The sequence below is a fragment of the Poecile atricapillus genome, chromosome 31 (assembly GCF_030490865.1).
Source record: "Poecile atricapillus isolate bPoeAtr1 chromosome 31, bPoeAtr1.hap1, whole genome shotgun sequence".
Classification (NCBI taxonomy): Eukaryota; Metazoa; Chordata; class Aves; order Passeriformes; family Paridae; genus Poecile; species Poecile atricapillus.
Window position 1 is genome coordinate 4142795 of NC_081279.1, and position 22520 is coordinate 4165314.

The window sequence follows — 22520 nt, forward strand, 5'->3', positions numbered from 1 at the left end:
TCAGTGGGGACATCATGGGGACATTGGGGACATTGGGGACATCATTGGGGACATCATTGGGGACATCATTGGGGACATTGGGGAATTCTCCTGGTGCTCATAGAGTGAAGCTCTGTGTCCCCCCCAGTGTCACCCCCGTGTCCCCCCTGTGTCCCCACAGTGTCCCCAGTGTCCCCCCAGTGTCCCCAGTGTCCCCAGTGTCCCCTCAGTGTCCCCAATGTCCCCAGTGTCCCCCTCAGTGTCCCCAGTGTCCCCAGTGTCCCCAATGTCCCCTCAGTGTCCCCAGTGTCCCCTCAGTGTCCCCTCAGTGTCCCCTCAGTGTCACTCACGGTGTCCCCAGTGTCCCCCAGCGGTGTCCCCAGTGTCCCCCCAGTGTCCCCAGTGTCCCCCCAGTGTCCCCAGTGTCCCCAGTGTCCCCTCAGTGTCCCCTCAGTGTCCCCAGTGTCCCCAGCGGTGTCCCCAGTGTCCCCTCAGTGTCCCCCAGTGTCCCCAGTGTCCCCTCAGTGTCACTCACAGTGTCCCCAGTGTCCCCTCAGTGTCCCCTCAGTGTCCCCTCAGTGTCACTCACGGTGCCATCAGGCCCCAGGCGCAGGCAGGACCCGAAGTCCCCAAGCCGGACGTGTCCCCAGCGGTGTCCCCAGTGTCCCCAGTGTCACTCACAGTGTCCCCAGTGTCCCCTCAGTGTCCCCAGTGTCCCCTCAGTGTCCCCAGTGTCCCCCTCAGTGTCACTCACGGTGCCATCAGGCCCCAGGCGCAGGCAGGACCCGAAGTCCCCAAGCCGGACGTGTCCCCAGCGGTCCAGGAGGACGTTGTCGGGTTTGATGTCCCTAAGGGGGGGGTGGCCTTTGTCACCTCCTCCCGTCACGGTCCCCAAACCCCCCCCCCCCCCCCCAGTGCCACCCCCAAGGCCCTGCTGTTGTCCTGGGTGTCCCTCAGTGTCCCCTCAGTGTCCCCTCAGTGTCCCCTCAGTGTCCCCTCAGTGTCCTTGTGTCCCCCATGATGTCCCCAATGTCCCCCATGATGTCCCCAATGTCCCCAATGTCCCCTCAGTGTCCCCTCAGTGTCCCCTCACCTGTGCACGTATCCCAGCTGATGGACAGAGTCGATGTCCCCTGGATGTCCCCAATGTCCCCAATGTCCCCAATGTCCCCAATGTCCCCAGTGTCCCCAGTGTCCCCCAGTGTCCCCAATGTCCCCCAATGTCCCCAATGTCCCCAGTGTCCCCAATGTCCCCAATGTCCCCAATGTCCCCAGTGTCCCCAGTGTCCCCATGTCCCCAGTGATGTCCCCAATGTCCCCAGTGTCCCCAGTGTCCTCAGTGTCCCCAATGTCCCCAATGTCCCCAATGTCCCCAATGTCCCCAATGTCCCCAGTGTCCCCAATGTCCCCAATATCCCCAATGTCCCCAATGTCCCCAGTGTCCCCAATGTCCCCAATGTCCCCAATGTCCCCCAATATCCCCAATGTCCCCAATGTCCCCAGTGTCCCCAATGTCCCCATGATGTCCCCAATGTCCCCTCCTCACCTGTGCACGTATCCCAGCCGATGCACAGAGTCAATGGCCCCAGTGTCCCCAATGTCCCCATGATGTCCCCAATGTCCCCAATGTCCCCAATGTCCCCAATGTCCCCAGTGTCCCCTCAGTGTCCCCTCACCTGTGCACGTATCCCAGCCGATGGACAGAGTCGATGGCCCCTCAGTGTCCCCAATGTCCCCAGTGTCCCCAATGTCCCCAATGTCCCCAATGTCCCCAGTGTCCCCAATGTCCTCAATGTCCCCAATGTCCCCTCAGTGTCCCCAGTGTCCCCAATGTCCCCAATGTCCCCATGATGTCCCCAATGTCCCCAATGTCCCCAATGTCCCCTCCTCACCTGTGCACGTATCCCAGCCGATGGACAGAGTCGATGGCCCCAATGTCCCCTCAGTGTCCCCAATGTCCCAATGTCCCCAGTGTCCCCAATGTCCCCAATGTCCCCATGATGTCCCCAATGTCCCCAATGTCCCCTCCTCACCTGTGCACGTATCCCAGCCGATGGACAGAGTCGATGGCCATCACCAGCTCGGCCAGGTAGAACCGCGCCATCGCCAGCGGCAGCCGCTCCCCGAATTTGCTGAGCAGGGTCAGGAGGTCACCCCCGACGTAATAATCCATCACCAGGTACTGAGGGGGACATCATGGGGACAGCTTGGGGACAGCTTGGGGACATCATTGGGGACATTGGGGACAGCTTGGAGACATTGGGGACAGTGCAATAATCCATCACCAGGTACTGAGGGGACATCATGGGGACATCATTGGGGACATTGGGGACATCATTGGGGACATTGGGGACATTGGGGACATCACTGGGGACATTGGCGACAGCTTGGGGACAGTGCAGTAATCCATCACCAGGTACTGAGGGGACATTGGGGACATTGGGGACATCATTGGGGACATTGGGGACACTGCAGTAATCCATCACCAGGTACTGAGGGGACATTGGGGACATCACTGGGGACATTGGGGATATTGGGGACATTGGGGGACAATGAGGGGCCAGTCCCCCAGGGCACAGGGGGAGGTGACACCGCTGTCCCCAGGGGGAGGTGACACCGCTGTCCCCGGGGGGGAGGTGACACCGCTGTCCCCAGGGGGGAGGTGACACGGCTGTCCCCAGGGGGAGGTGACACCGCTGTCCCCATGGGGTCAGGGGGAGGTGACACCGCTGTCCCCAGGGGGGAGGTGACACCGCTGTCCCTGGGGGGAGGTGACACCGCTGTCCCCAGGGGGGGGAGGTGACACCGCTGTCCCCAGGGGGGAGGTGACACCGCTGTCCCCAAGGGCACAGGGGGGAGGTGACACCGCTGTCCCCAGGGGGAGGTGACACCGCTGTCCCCAGGGGGGAGGTGACACCGCTGTCCCCAGGGGGAGGTGACACCGCTGTCCCCTCACCAGGCACTGCGGGTCCTGGAAGGCGAAATGGAGCCGCGTGATCCAACGGCGATCGCCGCGCGCCAGGACCTCCCGCTCCTCCCGGAAACAGGACACCTGGGGACAGGGACAGTGTCACCTGTGTGCCACCACCTGTCACCTGTCACCTGTCACCTGTCACCTGTCACCTGTCCCCGCGCGCCAGGACCTCCCGCTCCTCCCGGAAACAGGACACCTGGTGACAGGGACATTGTCACCTGTGTGTCACCTGTCACCTGTGTGCTACCTGTCACCTGTCACCTGTCACCTGTCACCTGTCACCACCTGTCACCTGTCACCTGTCACCTGTCACCTGTCACCTGTCACCTGTCATCTGTCCCCAGGTGTCCCCAGGTGTCCCCAGGTGTGTCCCCAGGTGTGTCCCCTACCTGTCCCCGTCTCAGCAGGTCCCACTTGTTCATGATCTTCATGGCGTAAACCTGCCCGGTCTCCTTCATCCTCACCACGGCCACCTGCGGGGGACGGGCACCAGGTGTGTCCAGGTGTGTCCCCAGGTGTCCCCAGGTGTGTTCAGGTGTCCCCAGGTGTCCCCAGGTGTCCCCAGGTGTGTTCAGGTGTCCCCAGGTGTCCCCAGGTGTCCCCAGGTGTCCCCCATGTCCCCCCAGGTGTCCCCAGGTGTCCCCAGGTGTATCTCAGGTGTCCCCAGGTGTCCCCAGGTGTCCCCAGTGTCCCCAGGTGTGTCCAGGTGTCCCCAGCTGTCCCCAGGTGTCCCCAGGTGTCCCCAGGTGTGTCCCCAGGTGTCCCCAGGTGTCCCCAGGTGTGTCCCCAGCTGCCCCCAGGTGTGTTTTGGGTGTCCCCAGGTGTCCCCAGGTGTCCCCAGGTGTGTTTTGGGTGTCCCCAGGTGTCCCCAGGTGTGTCCCCAGATGTCCCCAGGTGTCCCCAGGTGTCCCCAGGTGTCCCCAGGTGTCCCCAGGTGTCCCCTCACCTCACTGAAGGCTCCTCTCCCGATCACTTTCAGGATCTCGAAGTCTCCGCGCTGCAGCTGCAGCTCCTGGACCTGAGCGGCCGCGGGCTCGGCTGGGGGGGGCAGGGGGGGTCAGGGACCACCGGGGGGGGGAGAGACCACCGGGACCACCGGGGAGGGGTCAGAGACCACCAGGGGGGGTCAGGGGGGGCAGGGGGGGGTCAGGGACCACCGGAGGGGGGTCAGGGGGGGGTCAGGGGGGGTCAGAGACCACCGGGGGGGGGGCACGGGGGGTCAGGGGGGGTCACAGACCACCGGGACCACCGGGGGGGGGTCAGGGGGGGTCAGGGGGGGTCAGAGACCACCGGGGGGGGGTCAGGGACCACGGGGGGGGGGGAGAGACCACCGGGACCACCAGGGGGGGTCAGGGACCACTGGGACCACCGAGAGGGGGTCAAAGACCACCAGGGAGGGGTCAGGGACCACCGGGGGGGGTCAGGGGACCACCGGGACCACCGAGAGAGGGTCAGAGACCACCGGGGAGGGTCAGGGACCACCGGGGGGGGTCAGGGGGGGTCAGAGACCACTGGGACCACCGGGGGGGGGACAGAGACCACCGGGGAGGGGTCAGGGGGGGTCCAGGAGGTCAGAGACCACCGGGGGAGGGTCAGAGACCACCGGGGGAGGGTCAGGGGAGGTCAGGGACCACCGGGGGGGGGGTCAGGGACCACCAGGACCACCAGGGAGGGGTCAGGGACCACCGGGGGGGGGGTCAGGGACCACTGGGACCACCGGGGAGGGGTCAGAGACCACCGGGACCACCGGGGCTGGGGGTCAGGGGGGGTCAGGGACCACCGGGGGGGGTGAGGGACCATCAGGGGAGGGTCAGAGACCACCGGGGGGGATCAGGGACCACCGGGGGGGGGTCAGAGACCACCGGGACCACCGGGGAGGGGTCAGGGGGGGTCAGGGACCACCGAGAGGGGTCAGAGACCAGCGGGGGGGGGTCAGGGACCACCGGGGGGGGGTCAGAGACCACCGGGGGGGCACCCACGGGGTGGGGGGAGGGCGGTTTTGGGGGGCGGGGCCGCGGTTTGGGGGTGGGGGGAGCGGGGGGGGAGGTTTTGGGGAGGGGTCTGAGGGTTTTGGGGAGGGGTCTGAGGGGATTTTTGGGGGGGTCTGAGGTTTGGGGGGTCTGGGGGTTTTTGGGGGGTCTGGGGGAGATCTGGGGGAAAAATTTGGGGGGATTGGAGGGAAAATCTCAGTGAATATTTTGAGGAGGGGGCTTGGAGGGGAAAACCCCAATTAATTTTTAATTTGGGGAGGGGGCTTGAAGACAAAATCCCAATGAATTATTTTAATTTGGGGAGGGGGCTTGAAGACAAAAATCCAATTAATTTTTTTTTTCTGGGGGGGGGGGGAGAGATTTTAATATCGAACCCCAGAAAATTTTTAATTAAATTTAATTTTTTTTTCAATTATTTTTTGTTTTGGGGTGGGGGTGGGCGGGAAATCGAATTTTTTTTTTTGGGGTGGGGGGTCCCGGGGAGGGGTGGGGGAGGGGCAGGGGGGGTTGTGGACACCCCCGGGTGCCGCGGGGGGGGGGAGGGGCAGAAGAAGCTCAGCCCTTTTATGGCCCTCGGAGCGCTCGCGGCCCGCGGGGGGGGGAGGGGCGGGGGGGGTGTGGGGGAGGGGCGGGGGGGGGGTGGGGGGGGGGGGGGAAGGGCCCGACCTGCCCAGAAAAGGAGCGGAACCACCGGGACCCCCCCCCCCCGGTCCAAACCCCCCCCAGCCTGAGACCCCCCCAAAAATGATCCGAGGTTCGGGACCCGCCCTCAAAATAACCCCGAGGTTCGGGACCCCCCCCCAAAATGATCCCGAGGTTCGGGACCCCCCCCCCGCTTCTGGACCCCCCCCCCCCCAGCCCGGTTCTGAACCCCCCGAATCCCGAACCTCCCGAACCTCCCGGTCCCGAATCCCCCAGTCCCGAACTTCCCGGTCCCGGACCCCCCCCCAGTTCCGAACCGCCGAACCTCCCGGTCCCGAACCTCCCGACCCCCCCGGTCCCGAACTCCCCGGTCCCGAGCCTCCCGGTCCCGAACCTCCCGGTCCCGAACCTCCGAACCCCCCGGTCCCGAACCTCCCGAACCCCCCGGTCCCGAACTCCCCGGTCCCGAGCCTCCCGGTCCCCGAACCTCCCGGTCCCGAACCTCCCGGTCCCGAACCCCCCGGTCCCGAACCTCCCCGAACCCCCCGGTCCCGAACCTCCCGAACCTCCCGGTCCCGGACCCCCCCAATCCCGAACCTCCCGGTCCCGAACCCCCCGAACCTCCCGGTCCCGGACCCCCCCAAATCCCGAACCTCCCGGTCCCGGACCCCCCAGTCCCGAACCGCCGAACTTCCCGGTCGCGAACCCCCCGGTCCCGAACCTCCCGGTCCCGGATCCCCCAATCCCGAACCGCCGGTCCCCGGACCCCCCAGTCCCGAACCGCCGAACTTCCCGGTCCCGAACCCCCCCGGTCCCGAACCTCCCGGTCCCGGATCCCCCCCAGTTCCGAACCGCCGAACCTCCCGGTCCCGAATCCCCCAATCCCGAACCTCCCGGTCCCGAATCCCCCAGTCCCGAACCTCCCGGTCCCGGATCCCCCCCAGTTCCGAACCTCCCGGTCCCGAACCCCCCGGTCCCGAATCCCCCCAGTCTCGACCGCCGGTCCCGAACTCCCCGGTCCCGAACTCCCCGAACCTCCCGGTCCCGGACCCCCCCGATCCCGAACCTCCCGGTCCCGGACCCCCCAATCCCGAACCGCCGAACTTCCCGGTCCCGAACCCCCCGGTCCCGAACCTCCCGGTCCCGGATCCCCCCCAGTTCCGAACCTCCCGGTCCTGAATCCCCCAATCCCGAACCTCCCGGTCCCGGAACCCCCTTCCCCAATTCCGGATCCCCAATCCCTGAACCCCCCAGTGCCGAACCCCCCCCAGAACCGGAACCCCCAAACCCGAACCCCCCCAAAACCGGGACCCCCATTCCGGGACCCCCAATCCGGACCCCCTCCCCACTCCCGGGACCCCCAAAACCGGGACCCACCCCAAAACCGGGACCCCCCCCGAACCGGAACCCCCAATCCGGACCCCTTCCCAATCCCGGGACCCCCAAACCGGACCCCCCCCCAGAACCGGAAACCCCCAATCCGGACCCTCCCCAATCCCGGGACCCCCAATCCCGAATCCCCCCAGAACCGGAACCCCCAAACCGGGACCCCCAAACCACGACCCCCCCCAATCCCGACCCCCCCGAACCGGAACCCCCAATCCGGACCCTCCCCAATCCCGGGACCCCCCCCAATCCCGGGACCCCCAAACCGGGACCCCCCAAACCCCTCCCCCCAATCCCGGGACCCCCCAAACCGGGACCCCCCCCAAGAACCGGAACCCCCAAACCGGGACCCTCCCCAGAACCGGAACCCCCAAACCGGGACCCCCCAAACCGGGACCCCCCCCAGAACCGGAACCCCAAACCGGGACCCCCTCCCCAATCCCGATCCCCCCCACTCCCGGAACCCCCAAACCGGGACCCCCCCGAACCGGAACCCCCCAAAACCCCCCCCTTTCCCACCCCCCCTCCCTCCCCCAACCGCGACCCCCGCCCCAATTCCCAGCCCCGCGCCCCCCTCCCCTTTTACCCCAGCTCAGGAAGTCCCGGACGTGTCTGTCACTGTCACTGTCCCCGTTACTGTCCCGGTGCCGGTGCCGGTGCCGGTGCCGGTCCCGGTTCGGTTGAGGCGGTGCCGGAGGCCCCCCCGCCAGCCCCAGCAGCAGATCCAGGAGGGTCTCCAGCCCCAGCGCCCCCCGCCCCAGCGCCAGCGCCCGCAGCCGCTCCCGCCGCCCCGGGGGCGCCGCCATCGCCGGCCCGCACCCGGGGAGGCTCCGCCGGGACACCGGGGCCGGACCGGAGCCAGCACCGCCCCCGGACCGGTCCGGTACCGCCCCCCGGAACCGGCGGGGGGGGAGAGGGGAGGGGGGAGGGGAGGGGGGGGTACCTGAGAGGGGGGGGGGGGAGGCCCAAAGCGGGATCGGGACCGGGAACGGGATCGGGACCGGGATTGGGATCGGGACCGGGATCGGGATCGGGATCGGGATCGGGATTGGGACCGGGAACGGGAACGGGATCGGGATCGGGGACACTCCCACCGGGACCGGGATCTGGATCGGGACCGGGATTGGGACCGGGATCGGGACCGGAATCCCCCCACCGGGCCCAGGAGACTCCCACCGGGACCGGGACCGGGACCGGGACCCCCCATATCGGGATCGGGACCGGGATCGGGATCGGGATCGGGATCGGGATCGGGATCGGGATCAGAACCGGGACCGGGACACCCCGCCGGGACCAGGAGACTCCCACCGGGACCGGGACAGGGATCGGGACCGGGATCGGGATCGGGACCGGGATCGGGACACCCCCACAGCGGGACCGGGATTGGGACCGGGATCGGGACACCCCCACAGCGGGATCGGGATCGGGACCGGGACCGGATCGGGTCCGGGATCGGGACCGGGATCCCCATATCGCGACCGGGACCGGGACCCGGAACCCCCCACCGGGACCAAGAGACTCCCTCCGGGACCGGGGACCCACACCGGGACCGGGACCGGGATCGGGGATCCCACACCGGGATCAGGACACTCCCACCGGGACCGGGATCGGGACCCGGAATCCCCCACCGGACTGGGACCGGGACCGGGATCCCCACACCAGAACCGGGACTGGGATCTCCCCAGCGGGACCAGGACCAGGACCGGGACACCGGGGACCGGGACACTCCCACCGGACCCCCCCACATCAGAACCGGGACCGGGACACCGGGACTCCCTACCGGGACCGGGATCCCCTCACCAGTACCGGGACCGGGACCTCTCGAGCGGGACCGGGACTGGGACACCGGGACCCCCTACCGGGACCGGGACACTCCCACCGGGACCCCCCCACATCAGAACCGGGGACCGGGACCGGGACCCGACACCGGGCCCCCCTCACCAGAACCGGGACCGGGACCGGGACACTCCCACCGGGACCCCCCCACATCAGAACCGGGACCGGGACACTCACACCGGGACCCCCCCCACATCAGAACCGGGACCCGATACCGGGACCGGGACCCCCCCCACCAGAACCCTGAGCTGAACCCGGGACCCCCCGGAGCCCCCCAGGACCCAAATCCTGAGGATCCGCCCCCTCCGGTGCCCCCCAAATCCCCCCGACCCCCCCAAAATCCCCCAAATCCCCCCCAGACCCTCCCCAAAATCCCCCCGACCCCCCCAAAATCCCCCCCTGACCCCCCCAAATCCCGCAGACCCCCCCCAAAATCCCCCCAGACCCCCCCAAAATTCCCCCGACCCCCCCCAAAATCCCCCCAAATCCCCCCCAGACCCTCCCCAAAATCCCCCAGACCCCCCCAAATCCCCCCTGACCCTCCCCAAATCCCCCGGCTCCCCCCAAAATCCTCACAGCCCCCCCCAAATCCCCCCCAAAAATCCCCCCCGATCCCCCCAAAATTCCCCCGACCCCCCCAAAATCCTCCCTGACCCTCCCCAAATCCTCACAGCCCCCCAAATCCCGCAGACCCCCCCCAAAATCCCCCCAAAATCCCCCCAAAATCCCCCCCAGACCCTCCCCAAAATCCCCCAGACCCCCCCAAATCCCCCCGGCTCCCCCAAAATCCTCACAGCCCCCCCCAAATCCTCCCCAAAAATCCCCCCCGATCCCCCCAAAATTCCCCCCGACCCCCCCCAAATCCCCCCGACCCCCCCAGATCCCGCAGACCCCCCCAAATCCCCCCCCAAAAATCCCTCCCGATCCCCCCAAAATCCCCCCCGACCCTCCCCAAATCCCCCTAAAATCCCGCAGACCCCCCCCAAAATCCCCCCTGACCCTCCCCAAATCCTCACAGCCCCCCCAAATCCCACAGCCCCCCAAAATCCCCCCAGACCCCCCCCAAATCCCCCCGACCCCCCCAAATCCCCGCGACCCCCCCAAACCAGAGCCAAAGGCGCCGAGTGAGGTCGGGGGGGTTTTTATTTGGGGAGGGGGGAGCAGATTTGGGGGGGCCGGGGATGCACTTGGGGGGGTCCGGGGGGGGTTTTGGGGGGTCCTGAAGTGTCCGGGGGGGATTTGGGGGGTCCTGAAGTGTCCGGGGGGGGATTTTGGGGGGTCCTGGGTGGGATCCGGGGGTCCCCTCACGAGTACATGGTGAGCTGGAGCCACTGGGGGGGGGACAGAGAGTCAGAATTTGGGGGATTTTGGGGGTCCCAGAGGGATTTTGGGGGTCCCAGAGGGGTTTTGGGGGTCCCTGAGGGGTTTTGGGGGTCCAGGGAGAGTTTGGGGCCACCCCTGAGGGATTTTGGGGGTCCCAGGGGGATTTTGGGGGTCCCAGAGGAATTTGGGGGTCCCTGAGGGATTTTGGGGTCACCCCAGAGGGATTTTGGGGGTTTGGGGTCACCCCTGAGGGATTTTGGGGGTCCCAGAGGGATTTTGGGGGTCCCTAAAGGGTTTGGGGTCACCCCTGAAGGATTTTGGGAGTCCCAGAGGGATTTGGGGGGTCCCTGGGGGGTTTGGGGCCACCCCTGAGGGATTTTGGGGGTCCCAGGGGGATTTTGGGGGTCCAGGGAGGGTTTGGGGTCACCCCTGAAGGATTTTGGGGGTCCCAGAGGGATTTTGGGGGTACAGGGGGGGTTTGGGGTCACCCAAAGGGATTTTGGGGTCACCCCAGAGGGATTTTGAGGGTCCCAGGGGGATTTTGGGGGTCCAGGGAGGGTTTGGGGCCACCCCTGAGGGATTTTGGGGGTCCCTGGGGGGTTTGGGGGTCCCTGAGGGATTTTGGGGTCACCCAAAGGGATTTTGGGGTCACCCCAGAGGGATTTTGGGGGTCCCGGGGGGGTTTGGGGTCATCCCAGAAGGATTTTGGGGGGTCCCAGAGGGATTTTGGGGGTCCCTAAAGGGTTTGGGGTCACCCCAGAGGGATTTTGGGGGTCCCTAAAGGGTTTGGGGTCACCCCTGAAGGATTTTGGGGGTCCCAGGGGGATTTTGGGGGTCCCTGAGGGATTTTGGGGGTCCCTAAAGGGTTTGGGATCACCCCTGAAGGATTTCGGGGGTCCCTGGGGGATTTTGGGGGTCCCTGAGGGGTTTTGGGGGTCCCTAAAGGGTTTGGGGTCACCCCTGAGGGATTTTGGGGGGTCCCAGGGGGATTTTGGGGGTCCCAGAGGGATTTTGGGGGTCCCAGAGAGGTTTTGGGGGTCCCAGAGGGATTTTGGGGGTCCCAGAGGGATTTTGGGGGTCCCAGGGGGATTTTGGGGGTCCCAGAGGGATTTTGGGGGTCCCAGAGGGATTTTGGGGCTCCCTGAAAGATTTGGGGTCTCTCCACTGACCCCCAACCGTTTTTTTTTGGGGTCTCCCCTTTCCCCCCTCATTTTTCCCCCCCAAATTCTCGGGACACCCCAAATGGGGATTTTGGGGACCCCAAAACCACCCGGGGGACCCCAAAATCCCCTGGGGGGACCCCAAAACCCCCCCGGAGACCCCAGACCCACCTCCTGGAGGCTGACCCGGATCTGCCCCGTCCCGTCCCGGTCCAGGGATTTGAAGGCACCTGGGGGGGACCCCAAAATCAGAACGGGGGGACCCCAAAAACCCCCAAACCCCCCAAAAAAAAACCCGAATTTTGGGGTCTCCTCCCATTTTCGGGTCCCCCCTCGGTTTTGGGGATTTTAAAGCTGATTTTGGGGTTTTTTCCCACCCCGATTTTGGGGTTTTCTCCCCCGATTTTGGGATTTTGTTCACGATTTTGGGATTTTCTCCCCAGATTTTGGGATTTTCTCCCCCGATTTTGGGATTTTCTCACAGATTTTGGGTTTTCTCCCCCGATTTTGGGATTTTCTTCCCCGATTTTGGGATTTTCTTCACGATTTTGGCTTTTTCCTCCCCGAATTTGTTTTTTTTCCCTCCGATTTTGGTTTTTTCTCCCCGAATTTGTTTTTCCCCCCCCCGATTTTGGTTTTTCCCCCCGACTTTGGCCTTTTCCTCCCCAATTTTGATTTTTACCCCCCGAATTTTGTGATTTTCCCCCGATTTTGACTTTTTTCTCCCGAATTTAGGATTTCCCCCCGATTTTGTTTTTTTCCTCCTGATTTTGTTTTTCCCCCGATTTTGGGGTTTTTTTCTCCCGATTTTGGGTTTTTTTCCCCCGATTTTGGGTTTTTTCCCCCGAATTTATTTTTTCCCCCGATTTTGATTTTTCCCCCCAGTTTTGTTATTTTTCCCCCAATTTTGGCTTTTTCCCCCCCCAATTTTATTTTTCCCCCGATTTTGGGGTTTTTTTCCCCCCATTTTAATTTTTTTCTCCAATTTTGAGTTTTTCTCCCCCAATTTTGGCTTTTTCCCCCCGAATTTCTTTTTTTTCCCCCCGATTTTGTTATTTTTCCCCCCGAATTAGGTTTTTTTCTCAGATTTTGATTTTTCCCCCCGATTTTGTTATTTTTTTCCCCAGTTTTGTTGTTTTTCCCCCGAATTTTATATTTTTTCCTGGTTCCCGTACGGAACATGGCGTCCAGGCGCACGAGGCAGCTGATGAAGTTGTCGAAGTCCAGGTTCCCCCCCTCGTCCCCGTAACGACGCCCAAAACCCCCCAGAGCGGGGGGGGCAGCCGGAACCCTGAAATTGGGGGGGCACAGCTCACTTTGGAGCCCCAAAAATGCTCAAAACCCCCCCAAAAATTGACCAAAACCCCCGAATTTAACCCCAAATTCCCCTCCCAAAATGCTCCAAACCCCCCCAAAAATTGACCAAAATTCCCCCCCAAAATTGACCAAAACCCCCCAAATTTATCCCAAAACTCCCCTCCCAAAATGCTCCAAACCCCCCCAAAAATTGACCAAAAACCCCCGAATTTATCCCCAAAATTCGCCCCCAAAAAATGCTCCAAACCCCCCCAAAAATGCTCCAAACCCCCCCCAAAAATGCTCCAAACCCCCCCAAAATGCTCCAAACCCCCCAAAAATGCTCCAAACCCCCCCAAAAATGCCCCAAACCCCCGGAAAAATGCTCCAAACCCCCCCAAAAATTGACCAAAAACCCCCGAATTATCCCAAAATTCCCCCCCCAAAATGCTCCAAACCCCCCGAATTTATCCCCAAATTCCCCCCCAAAAAATGCTCCAAAACCCCCCCAAAAATTGACCAAAACCCCCCGAATTTACCCCCAAATTCCCCTCCCAAATCCCCCCAAAATTGACCAAACCCCCCGAATTTAACCCCAAATCCCCCCCAAAAATACCCAAATTTCCCCAAAAAAACCCAAATCCACACCAAAAATACCCAAAATCCCCCCATAAAACCCAAATCCGCCCCAAAAAAAACCCAAAATCCCCCCAAAAAACCCCAAATCCCCCCCAAAAACCCAAAATCCCCCCCAAAAATACCCAAATTCCCCCCAAAAAATCCCAATCCCTCCCAAAAATACCCAAAATCCCCCCATAAAACCCAAATCCCCCCAAAAAAACCCCAAATCCCCCCAAAATATCCAAATCCCCCCAAAAAACCCCAAAACCCCCAAAAAAACCCCAAAACCCCCCAAATAATTCCAACCCAAACTCCCCCTACCCCATAAAAACCCCTCCACCATCCTCTGCTGCTCCCCACCGAATTCCAACCCCCCAAATAACCCCAAAACCCCCCAAAAAACCCCAAAAAACCCCAAAAATCCCCAAAAAACCCCAAAATCCCCCCAAAATCCCCAAATCCCCCCAAAAAAACCCCAAATCCCCCCCCCAAAAAAACCCCAAAATCCCCCCAAAAAACCCCAAAAAACCCAAAAACCCCAAAAAACCCCCAAAAAACCCCAAAAAAACCCAAAATCTCCCCAAAATGCCCCCAAATAATTCCAACCCAAACTCCCCCTACCCCATAAAAACCCCTCCCACCATCCCTCTGCTGCTCCCCACGAAATTCCAACCCCCCAAAAAACCCCAAAACCCCCCAAAAAAACCGCAAAAAACCCCAAAAAAACCCAAAAAAACCCCAAAAAACCCCAAAATCCCCCCAAAAAACCCAAATCCCCCCCATAAAACCCAAAATCCCCCCAAAAAAACCCCAAATCCCCCCTATAAACCCCAAATCCCCCCAAAAAAACCCCAAAAATCCCCAAAAAACCCCCAAAAAAACCCCCAAAAACCCCCAAAATCTCCCCAAAACGCCCCAAACCTGCGGCCTCGAAGGCCCCCGGCAGCTCCTGGGGTCCGATGGTCCCCGAGCGATCGGTGTCGAATTGTTTGTACACGCACTGAGCAAACAAATCCCATTTTGGGGAGGGGTCCCCAACCCCAAAATCCCCCTTTTCACCCCCTCCCCAAAATTTGGGGACCCCCAAAAACCCCAAAAACCCCAAAAAATCCCCCAAAATCCTCCCCCCCCCCCGCATTTAAACGATTCAAAAATCCCGAATTCCCGATTTTTGGGGTTGCCCACTCCCCTCTTAAATACACCCCAAAATTTTGGGGGTGTTTGGGGAGGTTTTTTGGAGCCCCCTCCTCATTTTTGGGGGGGGGGATGGGATTTAAGAGGGGAAATTTTGGGGTTTCACCCCCCGGATTTTGGGGTCCCCCCCGAGATTTTGGGGTCTCGCCCATCGCGGTTTTTGGGCTCCTCCCTCGATTTTGGGGGGTCGCAGCTTTTAGGGCGTCCCCCCGATTTTGGGATCCCCCCCAGTTCTGAGTTCCCCGCGATTTTGGGGTGCCCCAAGCCGATTTTGGGGTTCCCACCCCCATTTTTGGGGTGCCTCCCACCCCCCCAAAATCCAACCTCTCCTCGATTTTCGCCTTTTCGGGATCCCAATTTTTGGCCTCTCCGTCCGTTTTGGGGTCTCCTCCCACCCTCAGCACCCCAAATTTTGGGGTTTTATTCACCTTCAGCTCCCTCCCCGGATATTTTTGGGGACCCCCACCCCGTTTTCACCACCCGAACCCCCCCCCCTCCCCAAAATTTTGGGGTCCCCACCTGCCACTTCTTGATGTTGTTCCAGAGGTATTTGAACTCCTCAAACCCCAATTTCCCGGTGGTGTCGCTCTGGGGGGGGGCTCGTCAAGGAGATTTTGGGGGTTTGGGGGGACCCCCGAGTTTCCCCGCACCCCAAAACCTCCGGAGGGACCCCCCAAAAATCCCAAAAAGCCCAAAAATCAACCCAAAAAAATGCGGGGATACGTCCATGACGGCCACCATGCTCCGGCAGGTGTCCAGCCCGAAGCCGTCCGTCTTCAGGTCGGGATCTGGGGGGGATTTTGGGGGATTTTGGGGGGTTTTGGGGGGGTTTGGGGTTTTGGGGGGTCCCCAAAATCACCAGGGACCCCTCAGGAGTCTCTGGCACCCCAAAATCCGCCCCCCGAGCTGGGTTTTTGGGGGGCACTCACGGCGGGTGACGACCCTGTTGAGGATGTTCATGAGCTCGGTGGGGCTCACCTCCATGTCCTGGGGGGAAATGGGGGGTCAGGAACCCCAAAATCCTGATCCTAAAGCTGGGGATCCCCAAAATCCTGATCCCGAATCTGGGGATCCTCAAAATCCTGATCCTAAATCTGTGGATCCCCCGAAATCCTGACCCTAAATCTTGGGGATCCCCCAAATCCTGATCCTAAATCTGGGGATCCTCCAAAATCCTGATCCTAAATCTGGGGATCCCCCAAAATCCTGATCCTAAATCTTGGGATCCCCGAAATCCTGATCCTAAATCTGGGGATCCCCCAAAATCCCGATCCCGAATCTGGGGATCCCCCAAAATCCCGATCCTGAATCTGGGGATCCCCCAAAATCCTGATCCTGAATCTGGGGATCCCCCAAAATCCTGATCCTAAATCTGGGAATCCCCCAAAATCCTGATCCTGAATCTGGGGATCCCTCAAAATCCTGATCCTAAATCTGGGGATCCCCCAAAATCCTGATCCTAAAGCTGGGGATCCCCCAAAATCCTGATCCTAAAGCTCAGGGATCCTCCAAAGCCTGATCCCAACCCCCTGGGGGATCCCGAAATCCTGATCCCAAACTTCAGGGAACCCCAAAATCCTGATCCCGAATTTTTTGGGATCTCCAAATCCTGATCCCAAACCCTCGAGGGGATCCCGGAGGATCCCAAAGGGTTCCCAAGGCTCAGGAGGATCCCAGAGGATCCTGGGGCTGTTCCAAGGCCTCGGCTGGATCCCAGCGGATCCCAAAGGGTTCCGAGGGGTTCCCAAGGCTCAGATGGATCTGGGAGGATCCCGGGGGGGGTTCCCAGAGCTCCGATGGATCCCAGCGGATCCCAGGGGTTTCCCAGAGCTCAGGAGGATCCCAGCGGATCCCAGCGGATCCCAGCAGATTCCAGCGGATCCCAGGGGATACCGGAGCTCGTATTGATCCCAGCGGATCTCAGTGGATCCCAGCAGATCCCAGTGGATCCCAGTGAATCTTGGTGGATCCCAGGTGTTCCCAGTGCTCAGGAGGATCCCAGCATATCCCAGTGGATCCCAGGGGTTCCCGGAGCTTGTATTGATCCCAGCAGATCCCGGTGGATCCCGGTGGATCCCAGGGGTTCCCAGAGCTCAGGAAGATCCCAACAGATCCCAGTGGATCCCAGCGGATCCCAGGGGTTTCCCAGAGCTCAGGGAGATCCCAGCAGATCCCAGTGGATCCCAGTGGATCCCAGGGGTTCCCAGCGCTCAGGAGGATCCCAGCAGATCCCAGTGGATCCCAGCAGATCCCAGTGGATCCCAGGGGTTCCCAGCGTTCAGGAGGATCCCAGCAGATCCCAGCGGATCCCACTGGATCCCAGCGGATCCCAGCGGATCCCAGGGGTTCCCAGAGCTCAGGAAGATCCCAGCGGATCCCGGCGGATTCCCAGAGCTTGGATGGATCCCAGTGGATCCCAGCAGATCCCAGGGGTTCCCAGAGCTCAGGAAGATCCCAGCAGATCCCAGTGGATCCCAGCAGATCCCAGTGGATCCCAGCAGATCCCAGTGGATCCCTCACCTCCCCGGCCAGCTGGGTGAAGAGGCGCCGGAACTGCCGAACCTCCTCGCTCTCGTTGGCGTCGACGGTGGAGACGTGAGCCCGGGGGGGCTGCGGGGGAGGGGACGGCTCAGGGGGGACCCCGAAACTGGGGAGGGGTCGGGGGGGACCCCAAAAGTGGGGAGGGGTCGGGGGAGACCCCCGGGGGGAGGGGAGGGACCCCAAAAGTGGGGAGGGGTCAGGGGACCCCCGGGGGGAGGGACCCCCAAAACTGGGGAGGGGTCAGGGGGGACCCCCGGGGGGAGGGGAAGGACCCCAAAACTGGGGAGGGGTCGGGGGAGACCCCCAGGGGGAGGGGAAGGACCCCAAAACTGGGGAGGGGTCAGGGGGGAGGGGAGGGCTCAGGGGGGGACCCCAAAACTGGGGAGGGGTCGGGGGAGACCCCAAAACTGGGGAGGGGTTGGGGGAGACCCCCAGGGGGAGGGGAGGGCTCCGGGGGGACCCCCAAAAGTGGGGAGGGCTCAGGGGGGGAGGGGAAGGCTCAGGGGGGACCCCCAAAGTGGGGAGGGGTCGGGAGGGGGGAGGGGCACTCACGGGGGGCTCGGGGTTGTAGTGAGCGGCGGCTTCGCTGTGGGGGGGTCAGAGGTGTCACAGCCCCCTCCCCAAAAACACACCCGGTGTCACCCCAAATGTCCCCAAATCCTTCCCAAATGTCCTCAAATCCTCCCCAAATGTCCCCAAATCCACCCCAAATGTCCCCAAATCCACCCCAAATGTCCCCAAATGTCCCCAAATCCTCCCCAAATGTCCCCAAATCCCCCCAAATGTCCCCAAATCGCCCCAAAATGTCCCCAAATCCTCCCCAAATGTCCCCAAATCCCCCCCTCAAAGTCCCCAAATCCCCCCCAAACCCCCCCCCGCCCCTCCCCCCTCACCTGATGGCGCTGATGACGCCCCCCAGGACCCCCATGGCCCCCCCGGCGCCGCCCCCGGCCCCTCCCCCACTCAGGAGCCCCCCCAGGACGGAGCCGATGCCCCCCGGGAGACCCCCCCCCCCCCGCCCCTCCCCCACCGCCCCCGCTCAGCAGCCCCTTCACCAGGAACATGGCACTGGGAGAACTGGGAGAACTGGGAGCTACTGGGAGAGACTGGGAGAGCACTGGGGGGGACTGGGAGTGACTGGGAGAGAGCTGGGGGGGACTGGGAGCTACTGGGAGAGACTGGGAGAGAACTGGGAGAGACTGGGAGAGAGCTGGGAGAGAACTGGGAGTTACTGGGAGAGACTGGGAGAGAACTGGGAGCAACTGGGAGCGACTGGGAGAGACTGGGAGAGACTGGGAGTTACTGGGAGAGTGCTGGGAGAGAACTGGGAGCTACTGGGAGAGACTGGGAGAGACTGGGAGAGAGCTGGGAGAGAACTGGGAGCTACTGGGAGAGACTGGGAGAGAGCTGGGGGGGACTGGGAGAGACTGAGAGCTACTGGGAGAGAACTGGAGGGGTACTGGGAGCTACTGGGAGCTACTGGGGGGGACTGGGAGCTACTGGGAGGGACTGGGAGAGAGCTGGCGGGGACTGGGAGAGCACTGGGAGAGAACTGGAGAGGTACTGGGAGCTACTGGGAGCTACTGGGAGGGAGTTGGGGGGGTACTGGGGGGTCCTGGGGGGTCCTGGGGGGGTCCCGGGGGATCCTGGGAGCGCTGGGGGGGTACTGGGAGGGCTCCGGGGGGGTACTGGGAGCACTGGGAGCGGCTGGAAGAGAAGAGGAGAGCGGAGTGAGGCGACAGCCAGACCCCTCCCCACACCCAGAACCCCCCCAAACACCCCCAGGGACCCCCAAAACCCCCTGGGGACCACCCAGGACCCCCCCAAAATCCCATCAGGACCCCCCAGGACCCCCCTAAACCCCCTGGGGACCCCCAGGAACCCCCAAACACCCCCAGGACCCCCCCAGATCCCATCGGGACCCTCCCAGGACCCCCTAAACCCCCTGGGGACCCCCCAAAATCCCATCAGGACCCCCCAGGACCCCCCAAACCCTCTCGGGACCCCCCAGGACCCCCCCAGATCCCATCAGGACCCCCCAGGACCCCCCCAAACCCCCTCGGGACCCTCCCAGGACCCCCCAAATTCCATCGGGACCCCCCAGGACCCCCCAAAATCCCCTCGGGACCCCCCAGGACCCCCCAAATTCCATCGGGACCCCCCAGGACTCCCCAAAGCCCCTGGGGACCCCTCAGGACCCCCCCCAAATCCCCTGGGGACCCTCTCAGGACCCCCCAAACCCCCTCGGGACCCCCCCAGATCCCCTGGGGACCCCCTAAGCCCCCTCGGGACCCACCCAGGACCCCCCAAAATCCCCTCGGGACCCCCCCCAGGACCCCCCCAAACCCCCTCGGGACCCCCCAAATTCCCCCAGGACCCCCCAGATCACATCGGGACCCCCCAGGACCCCCCAAAATCCCATCGGGACCCCCCGGAACCCCCCCAGACCCCCCCGGGCCGGGGGTCCCGCTCCGCTCCCGGTTCCGGGATTGGGGCGGGGCCCGCGCTGAGTCACCGGGCGGATTTTGGGAGGGGAGCGGGGAGCACCGGGGGGGTCCCGGGGGGGTCCCGGGGGGTTTTGGGGGGTCCCGGGGGGTCCCGGGAGGGTCCGGGGGGGTTCGGTACCTGCGGGAGCGGCGCCGGGTCGGGAGCGGAACGGGAAAAGGGGCGGGGCCACGTCCGGGGGGGGCGGGGCCGGGACCGGGAAGCGGAACCGGGACCGAGCGCGGGCCCCGCCCAGTGGGCGTGGCCTAAGCGAGGGGGCGTGGCTTAGAGCCTAGAGGGGGCGTGGCCAATGGTTTGAGTGACGTGAGCGCCAAGGCGGTGGGCGTGGCTTAGAGCCCAGAGGGGGCGTGGCCAATGATTTGAGTGACGTGTCCGCCAACGCGGTGGGCGTGGCTCAGAGCCCGAAGGGGGCGTGGTCAATGAGTTGAGTGACGTGAGCGCCAACACGGTGGGCGTGGCTTAGAGCCCGAAGGGGGCGTGGCCAGAGATTTGAGTGACGTGCGCGCCAACGCAGTGGGCGTGGCTACAAGGAGTGATTGACAGCCGGCTCTGCCCTAAAGGGGCGTGGTTATGCAGATTAGGGCGGGGTACATGACGTCATCGGCGCGCGCCCGGGAAAATTTTGGGGTTCACATTTGGGGACCCCTCCCCAATTTTGAAGCCGTTTCCGCCCCATTTTTGGGGTCTTTTTCCTCAATTTTGGGATTCCTCTCCCAATTCCGGGGTCCCCTCCCCATCTTCTCTGTCCCCCCTCCCCATTTTTGGTGTCCCCCTCCCCAAATTCGGGGTCCCCCACCCCAAATTTTGGATTCCTCACCCCAATTCCGACGCCCCCACCCCAAATTCGGGGACCCCACCCCAATTTCAGGGTCCTCCTCCCCATTTTTAGTGTCCCCCTCCCCAAATTCGGGCTCCCCCCTCCCCAAATTCGGGGTCTCCACCCCATTTCTGCCTCCCCCCTCCCCAATTCCGGGGTCCCCTCCCCATTTTCCGGGGTCCCCTCCCCAATTCCGGGGTCCCCTCCCCAATTCCGGGGTCCCCTCCCCATTTTTGGGGGTCCCCTCCCCATTTTTAGTGTCCCCCTCCCCAATTCCGGGGCCCCCTCCCCATTTTCGGGGGTCCCCTCCCCATTTTTAGTGTCCCCCTCCCCATTTCCGGGGTCCCCTCCCCATTTCCGGGGTCCCCTCCCCAATTCCGGGGTCCCCTCCCCATTTTCGGGGCTCCCCTCCCCATTTCCGGGGGTCCCCTCCCCATTTTTGGGGGTCCCCTCCCCAATTCCGGGGTCCCCTCCCCAATTTCGGGGGTCCCCTCCCCATTTCCGTTGCCCCCTCCCCATTTTCCGGTGCCCCCTCCCCATTTTCGGGGTCCCCTCCCCATTTTCGGGGGTCCCCTCCCCAATTCCGGTGCCCCCTCCCCATTTCTGGGGTCCCCTCCCCATTTCGGGGGTCCCCTCCCCAATTTCCGGGGTCCCCTCCCCATTTTCGGGGTCCCCTCCCCATTTTCGGGGGTCCCCTCCCCAATTCCGGTGCCCCCTCCCCATTTTCGGGGGTCCCCTCCCCATTTTCGGGGGTCCCCTCCCCAATTCCGGGGTCCCCTCCCCATTTCCGGGGTCCCCTCCCCATTTTGGGGGTCCCCTCCCCATTTTCCGGGGGTCCCCTCCCCAATTTCCGGGGTCCCCTCCCCATTTTCCGGGGTCCCCTCCCCAATTCCGGGGGTCCCCTCCCCAATTCCGGTGCCCCCCCCCATTTTCCGGGGTCCCCTCCCCAATTCCGGTGCCCCCTCCCCATTTTCGGGGGTCCCCTCCCCATTTTGGGGGTCCCCTCCCCATTTTGGGGGTCCCCTCCCCATTTTCGGGGGTCCCCTCCCCATTTTCGGGGGTCTCGGGGCGGTACAAAGGATTTTTATTGGTGGCAGAAGCGGCTCCGGGGGTCCCATGCGGCAGCGGGGGGGGGAGGGGACACATTTTTGGGGACATTTGGGGACATTTGGGGACATTTGGGGACATTAAAGCCACTGACACGAGCGCGGGGTGGGGGAGGGGAAGTTATTGCTACTGCGGGGGGGGGGGGGGGAGGGGCGGCCAGGAGGGACCCTCTGGGACCCCTCCCCCACTTTTGGGGGGCTGTTTTTTGGGGGGGGGGGAGGGGAGGAGTGGGAAAAAAATATATAAAAAAAATAATAATAAATTAAAAAATTTAAAAAAAAAAAGGAAATTTGGGATCCTAAAAAATTATTTTGGGGAGGGGGAGGGGCCTCAGGACCCTCCCCCTTAATTAATTAATTAATTGGATTTGGAGTGAAGACCCCAAAATTTGGGGAGGGGGGGGGGGGAGGGGCTGTGGTCGCTTATCCCCATCGCTGTTTTCAGCAGGTTCAGCCCCAAAATTTGGGGGGTTTTGGGGGGGTCTGGCCCCTCCCCCATCGCTGTTATCGACAGATTTTACCCCAAATTTGGGATTTTTGGTGGGTTTGACCCCAAATTTGGGATTTTGGGGGGTCTGGCCCCTCCCCCATCGCTGTTATCGACAGATTTGACCCCAAATTTGGGATTTTTGGAGGGGTTTGACCCCAAATTTGGGATTTTTGGGGGGTCTGGCCCCTCCCCCATCGCTGTTATTGACAGATTTTACCCCAAATTTGGGATTTTTGGAGGGGTTTGACCCCAAATTTGGGATTTTGGGGGGGTTTGACCCCAAATTTGGGATTTTTTTGGGGGTTTGACCCCAAATTTGGGATTTTTGGGGGGTCTGGCCCCTCCCCCATCGCTGTTATTGACAGATTTTACCCCAAATTTGGGATTTTTGGAGGGGTTTGACCCCAAATTTGGGATTTTGGGGGGGTTTGACCCCAAATTTGGGATTTTTTTTGGGGGTTTGACCCCAAATTTGGGATTTTTGGGGAGTCTGGCCCCTCCCCCATCGCTGTTATTGACCCAAATTTGGGATTTTTGGGGGGGTTTGACCCCAAATTTGGGATTTTTGGGGGGTCTGGCCCCTCCCCCATCGCTGTTTTCGACAGATTTGGCCCCAAATTTGGGGGAGGGGCCACACCCGAAGCCCCCCCACCCAGTGC

The 22520-nt window shown here is 62.8% G+C and overlaps 1 protein-coding gene and 1 long non-coding RNA gene across 3 annotated transcripts; both read right to left on the reverse strand.

Moving 5' to 3' along the window:
- Positions 1-9998: 9998 nt before the first annotated feature.
- On the reverse strand, positions 9999-18022 carry LOC131590108 (calpain small subunit 1-like). The gene is given in 13 exon segments (XM_058860009.1): positions 9999-10038; positions 10070-10139; positions 11463-11521; positions 12467-12547; positions 12550-12582; positions 14130-14208; positions 14922-14990; positions 15126-15190; positions 15332-15389; positions 16923-17012; positions 17496-17529; positions 17837-17958; positions 17960-18022. Coding segments are annotated over 12 exon segments (765 nt in total). The 5' UTR covers positions 18008-18022; the 3' UTR covers positions 9999-10038; positions 10070-10112.
- LOC131590114 (uncharacterized) lies at positions 18023-19630 on the reverse strand. Of its 2 annotated transcripts, none has more exons than XR_009279971.1 (3): positions 19569-19630; positions 18123-18650; positions 18023-18091 (listed from the first exon to the last, which is right to left on the reverse strand). It is a non-coding gene; the product is annotated as an uncharacterized LOC131590114 (long non-coding RNA). The 2 variants fall into 2 exon arrangements; XR_009279972.1 differs by having other exon boundaries at positions 18034-18060.
- Between the last annotated feature and the right edge of the window lie 2890 nt (positions 19631-22520).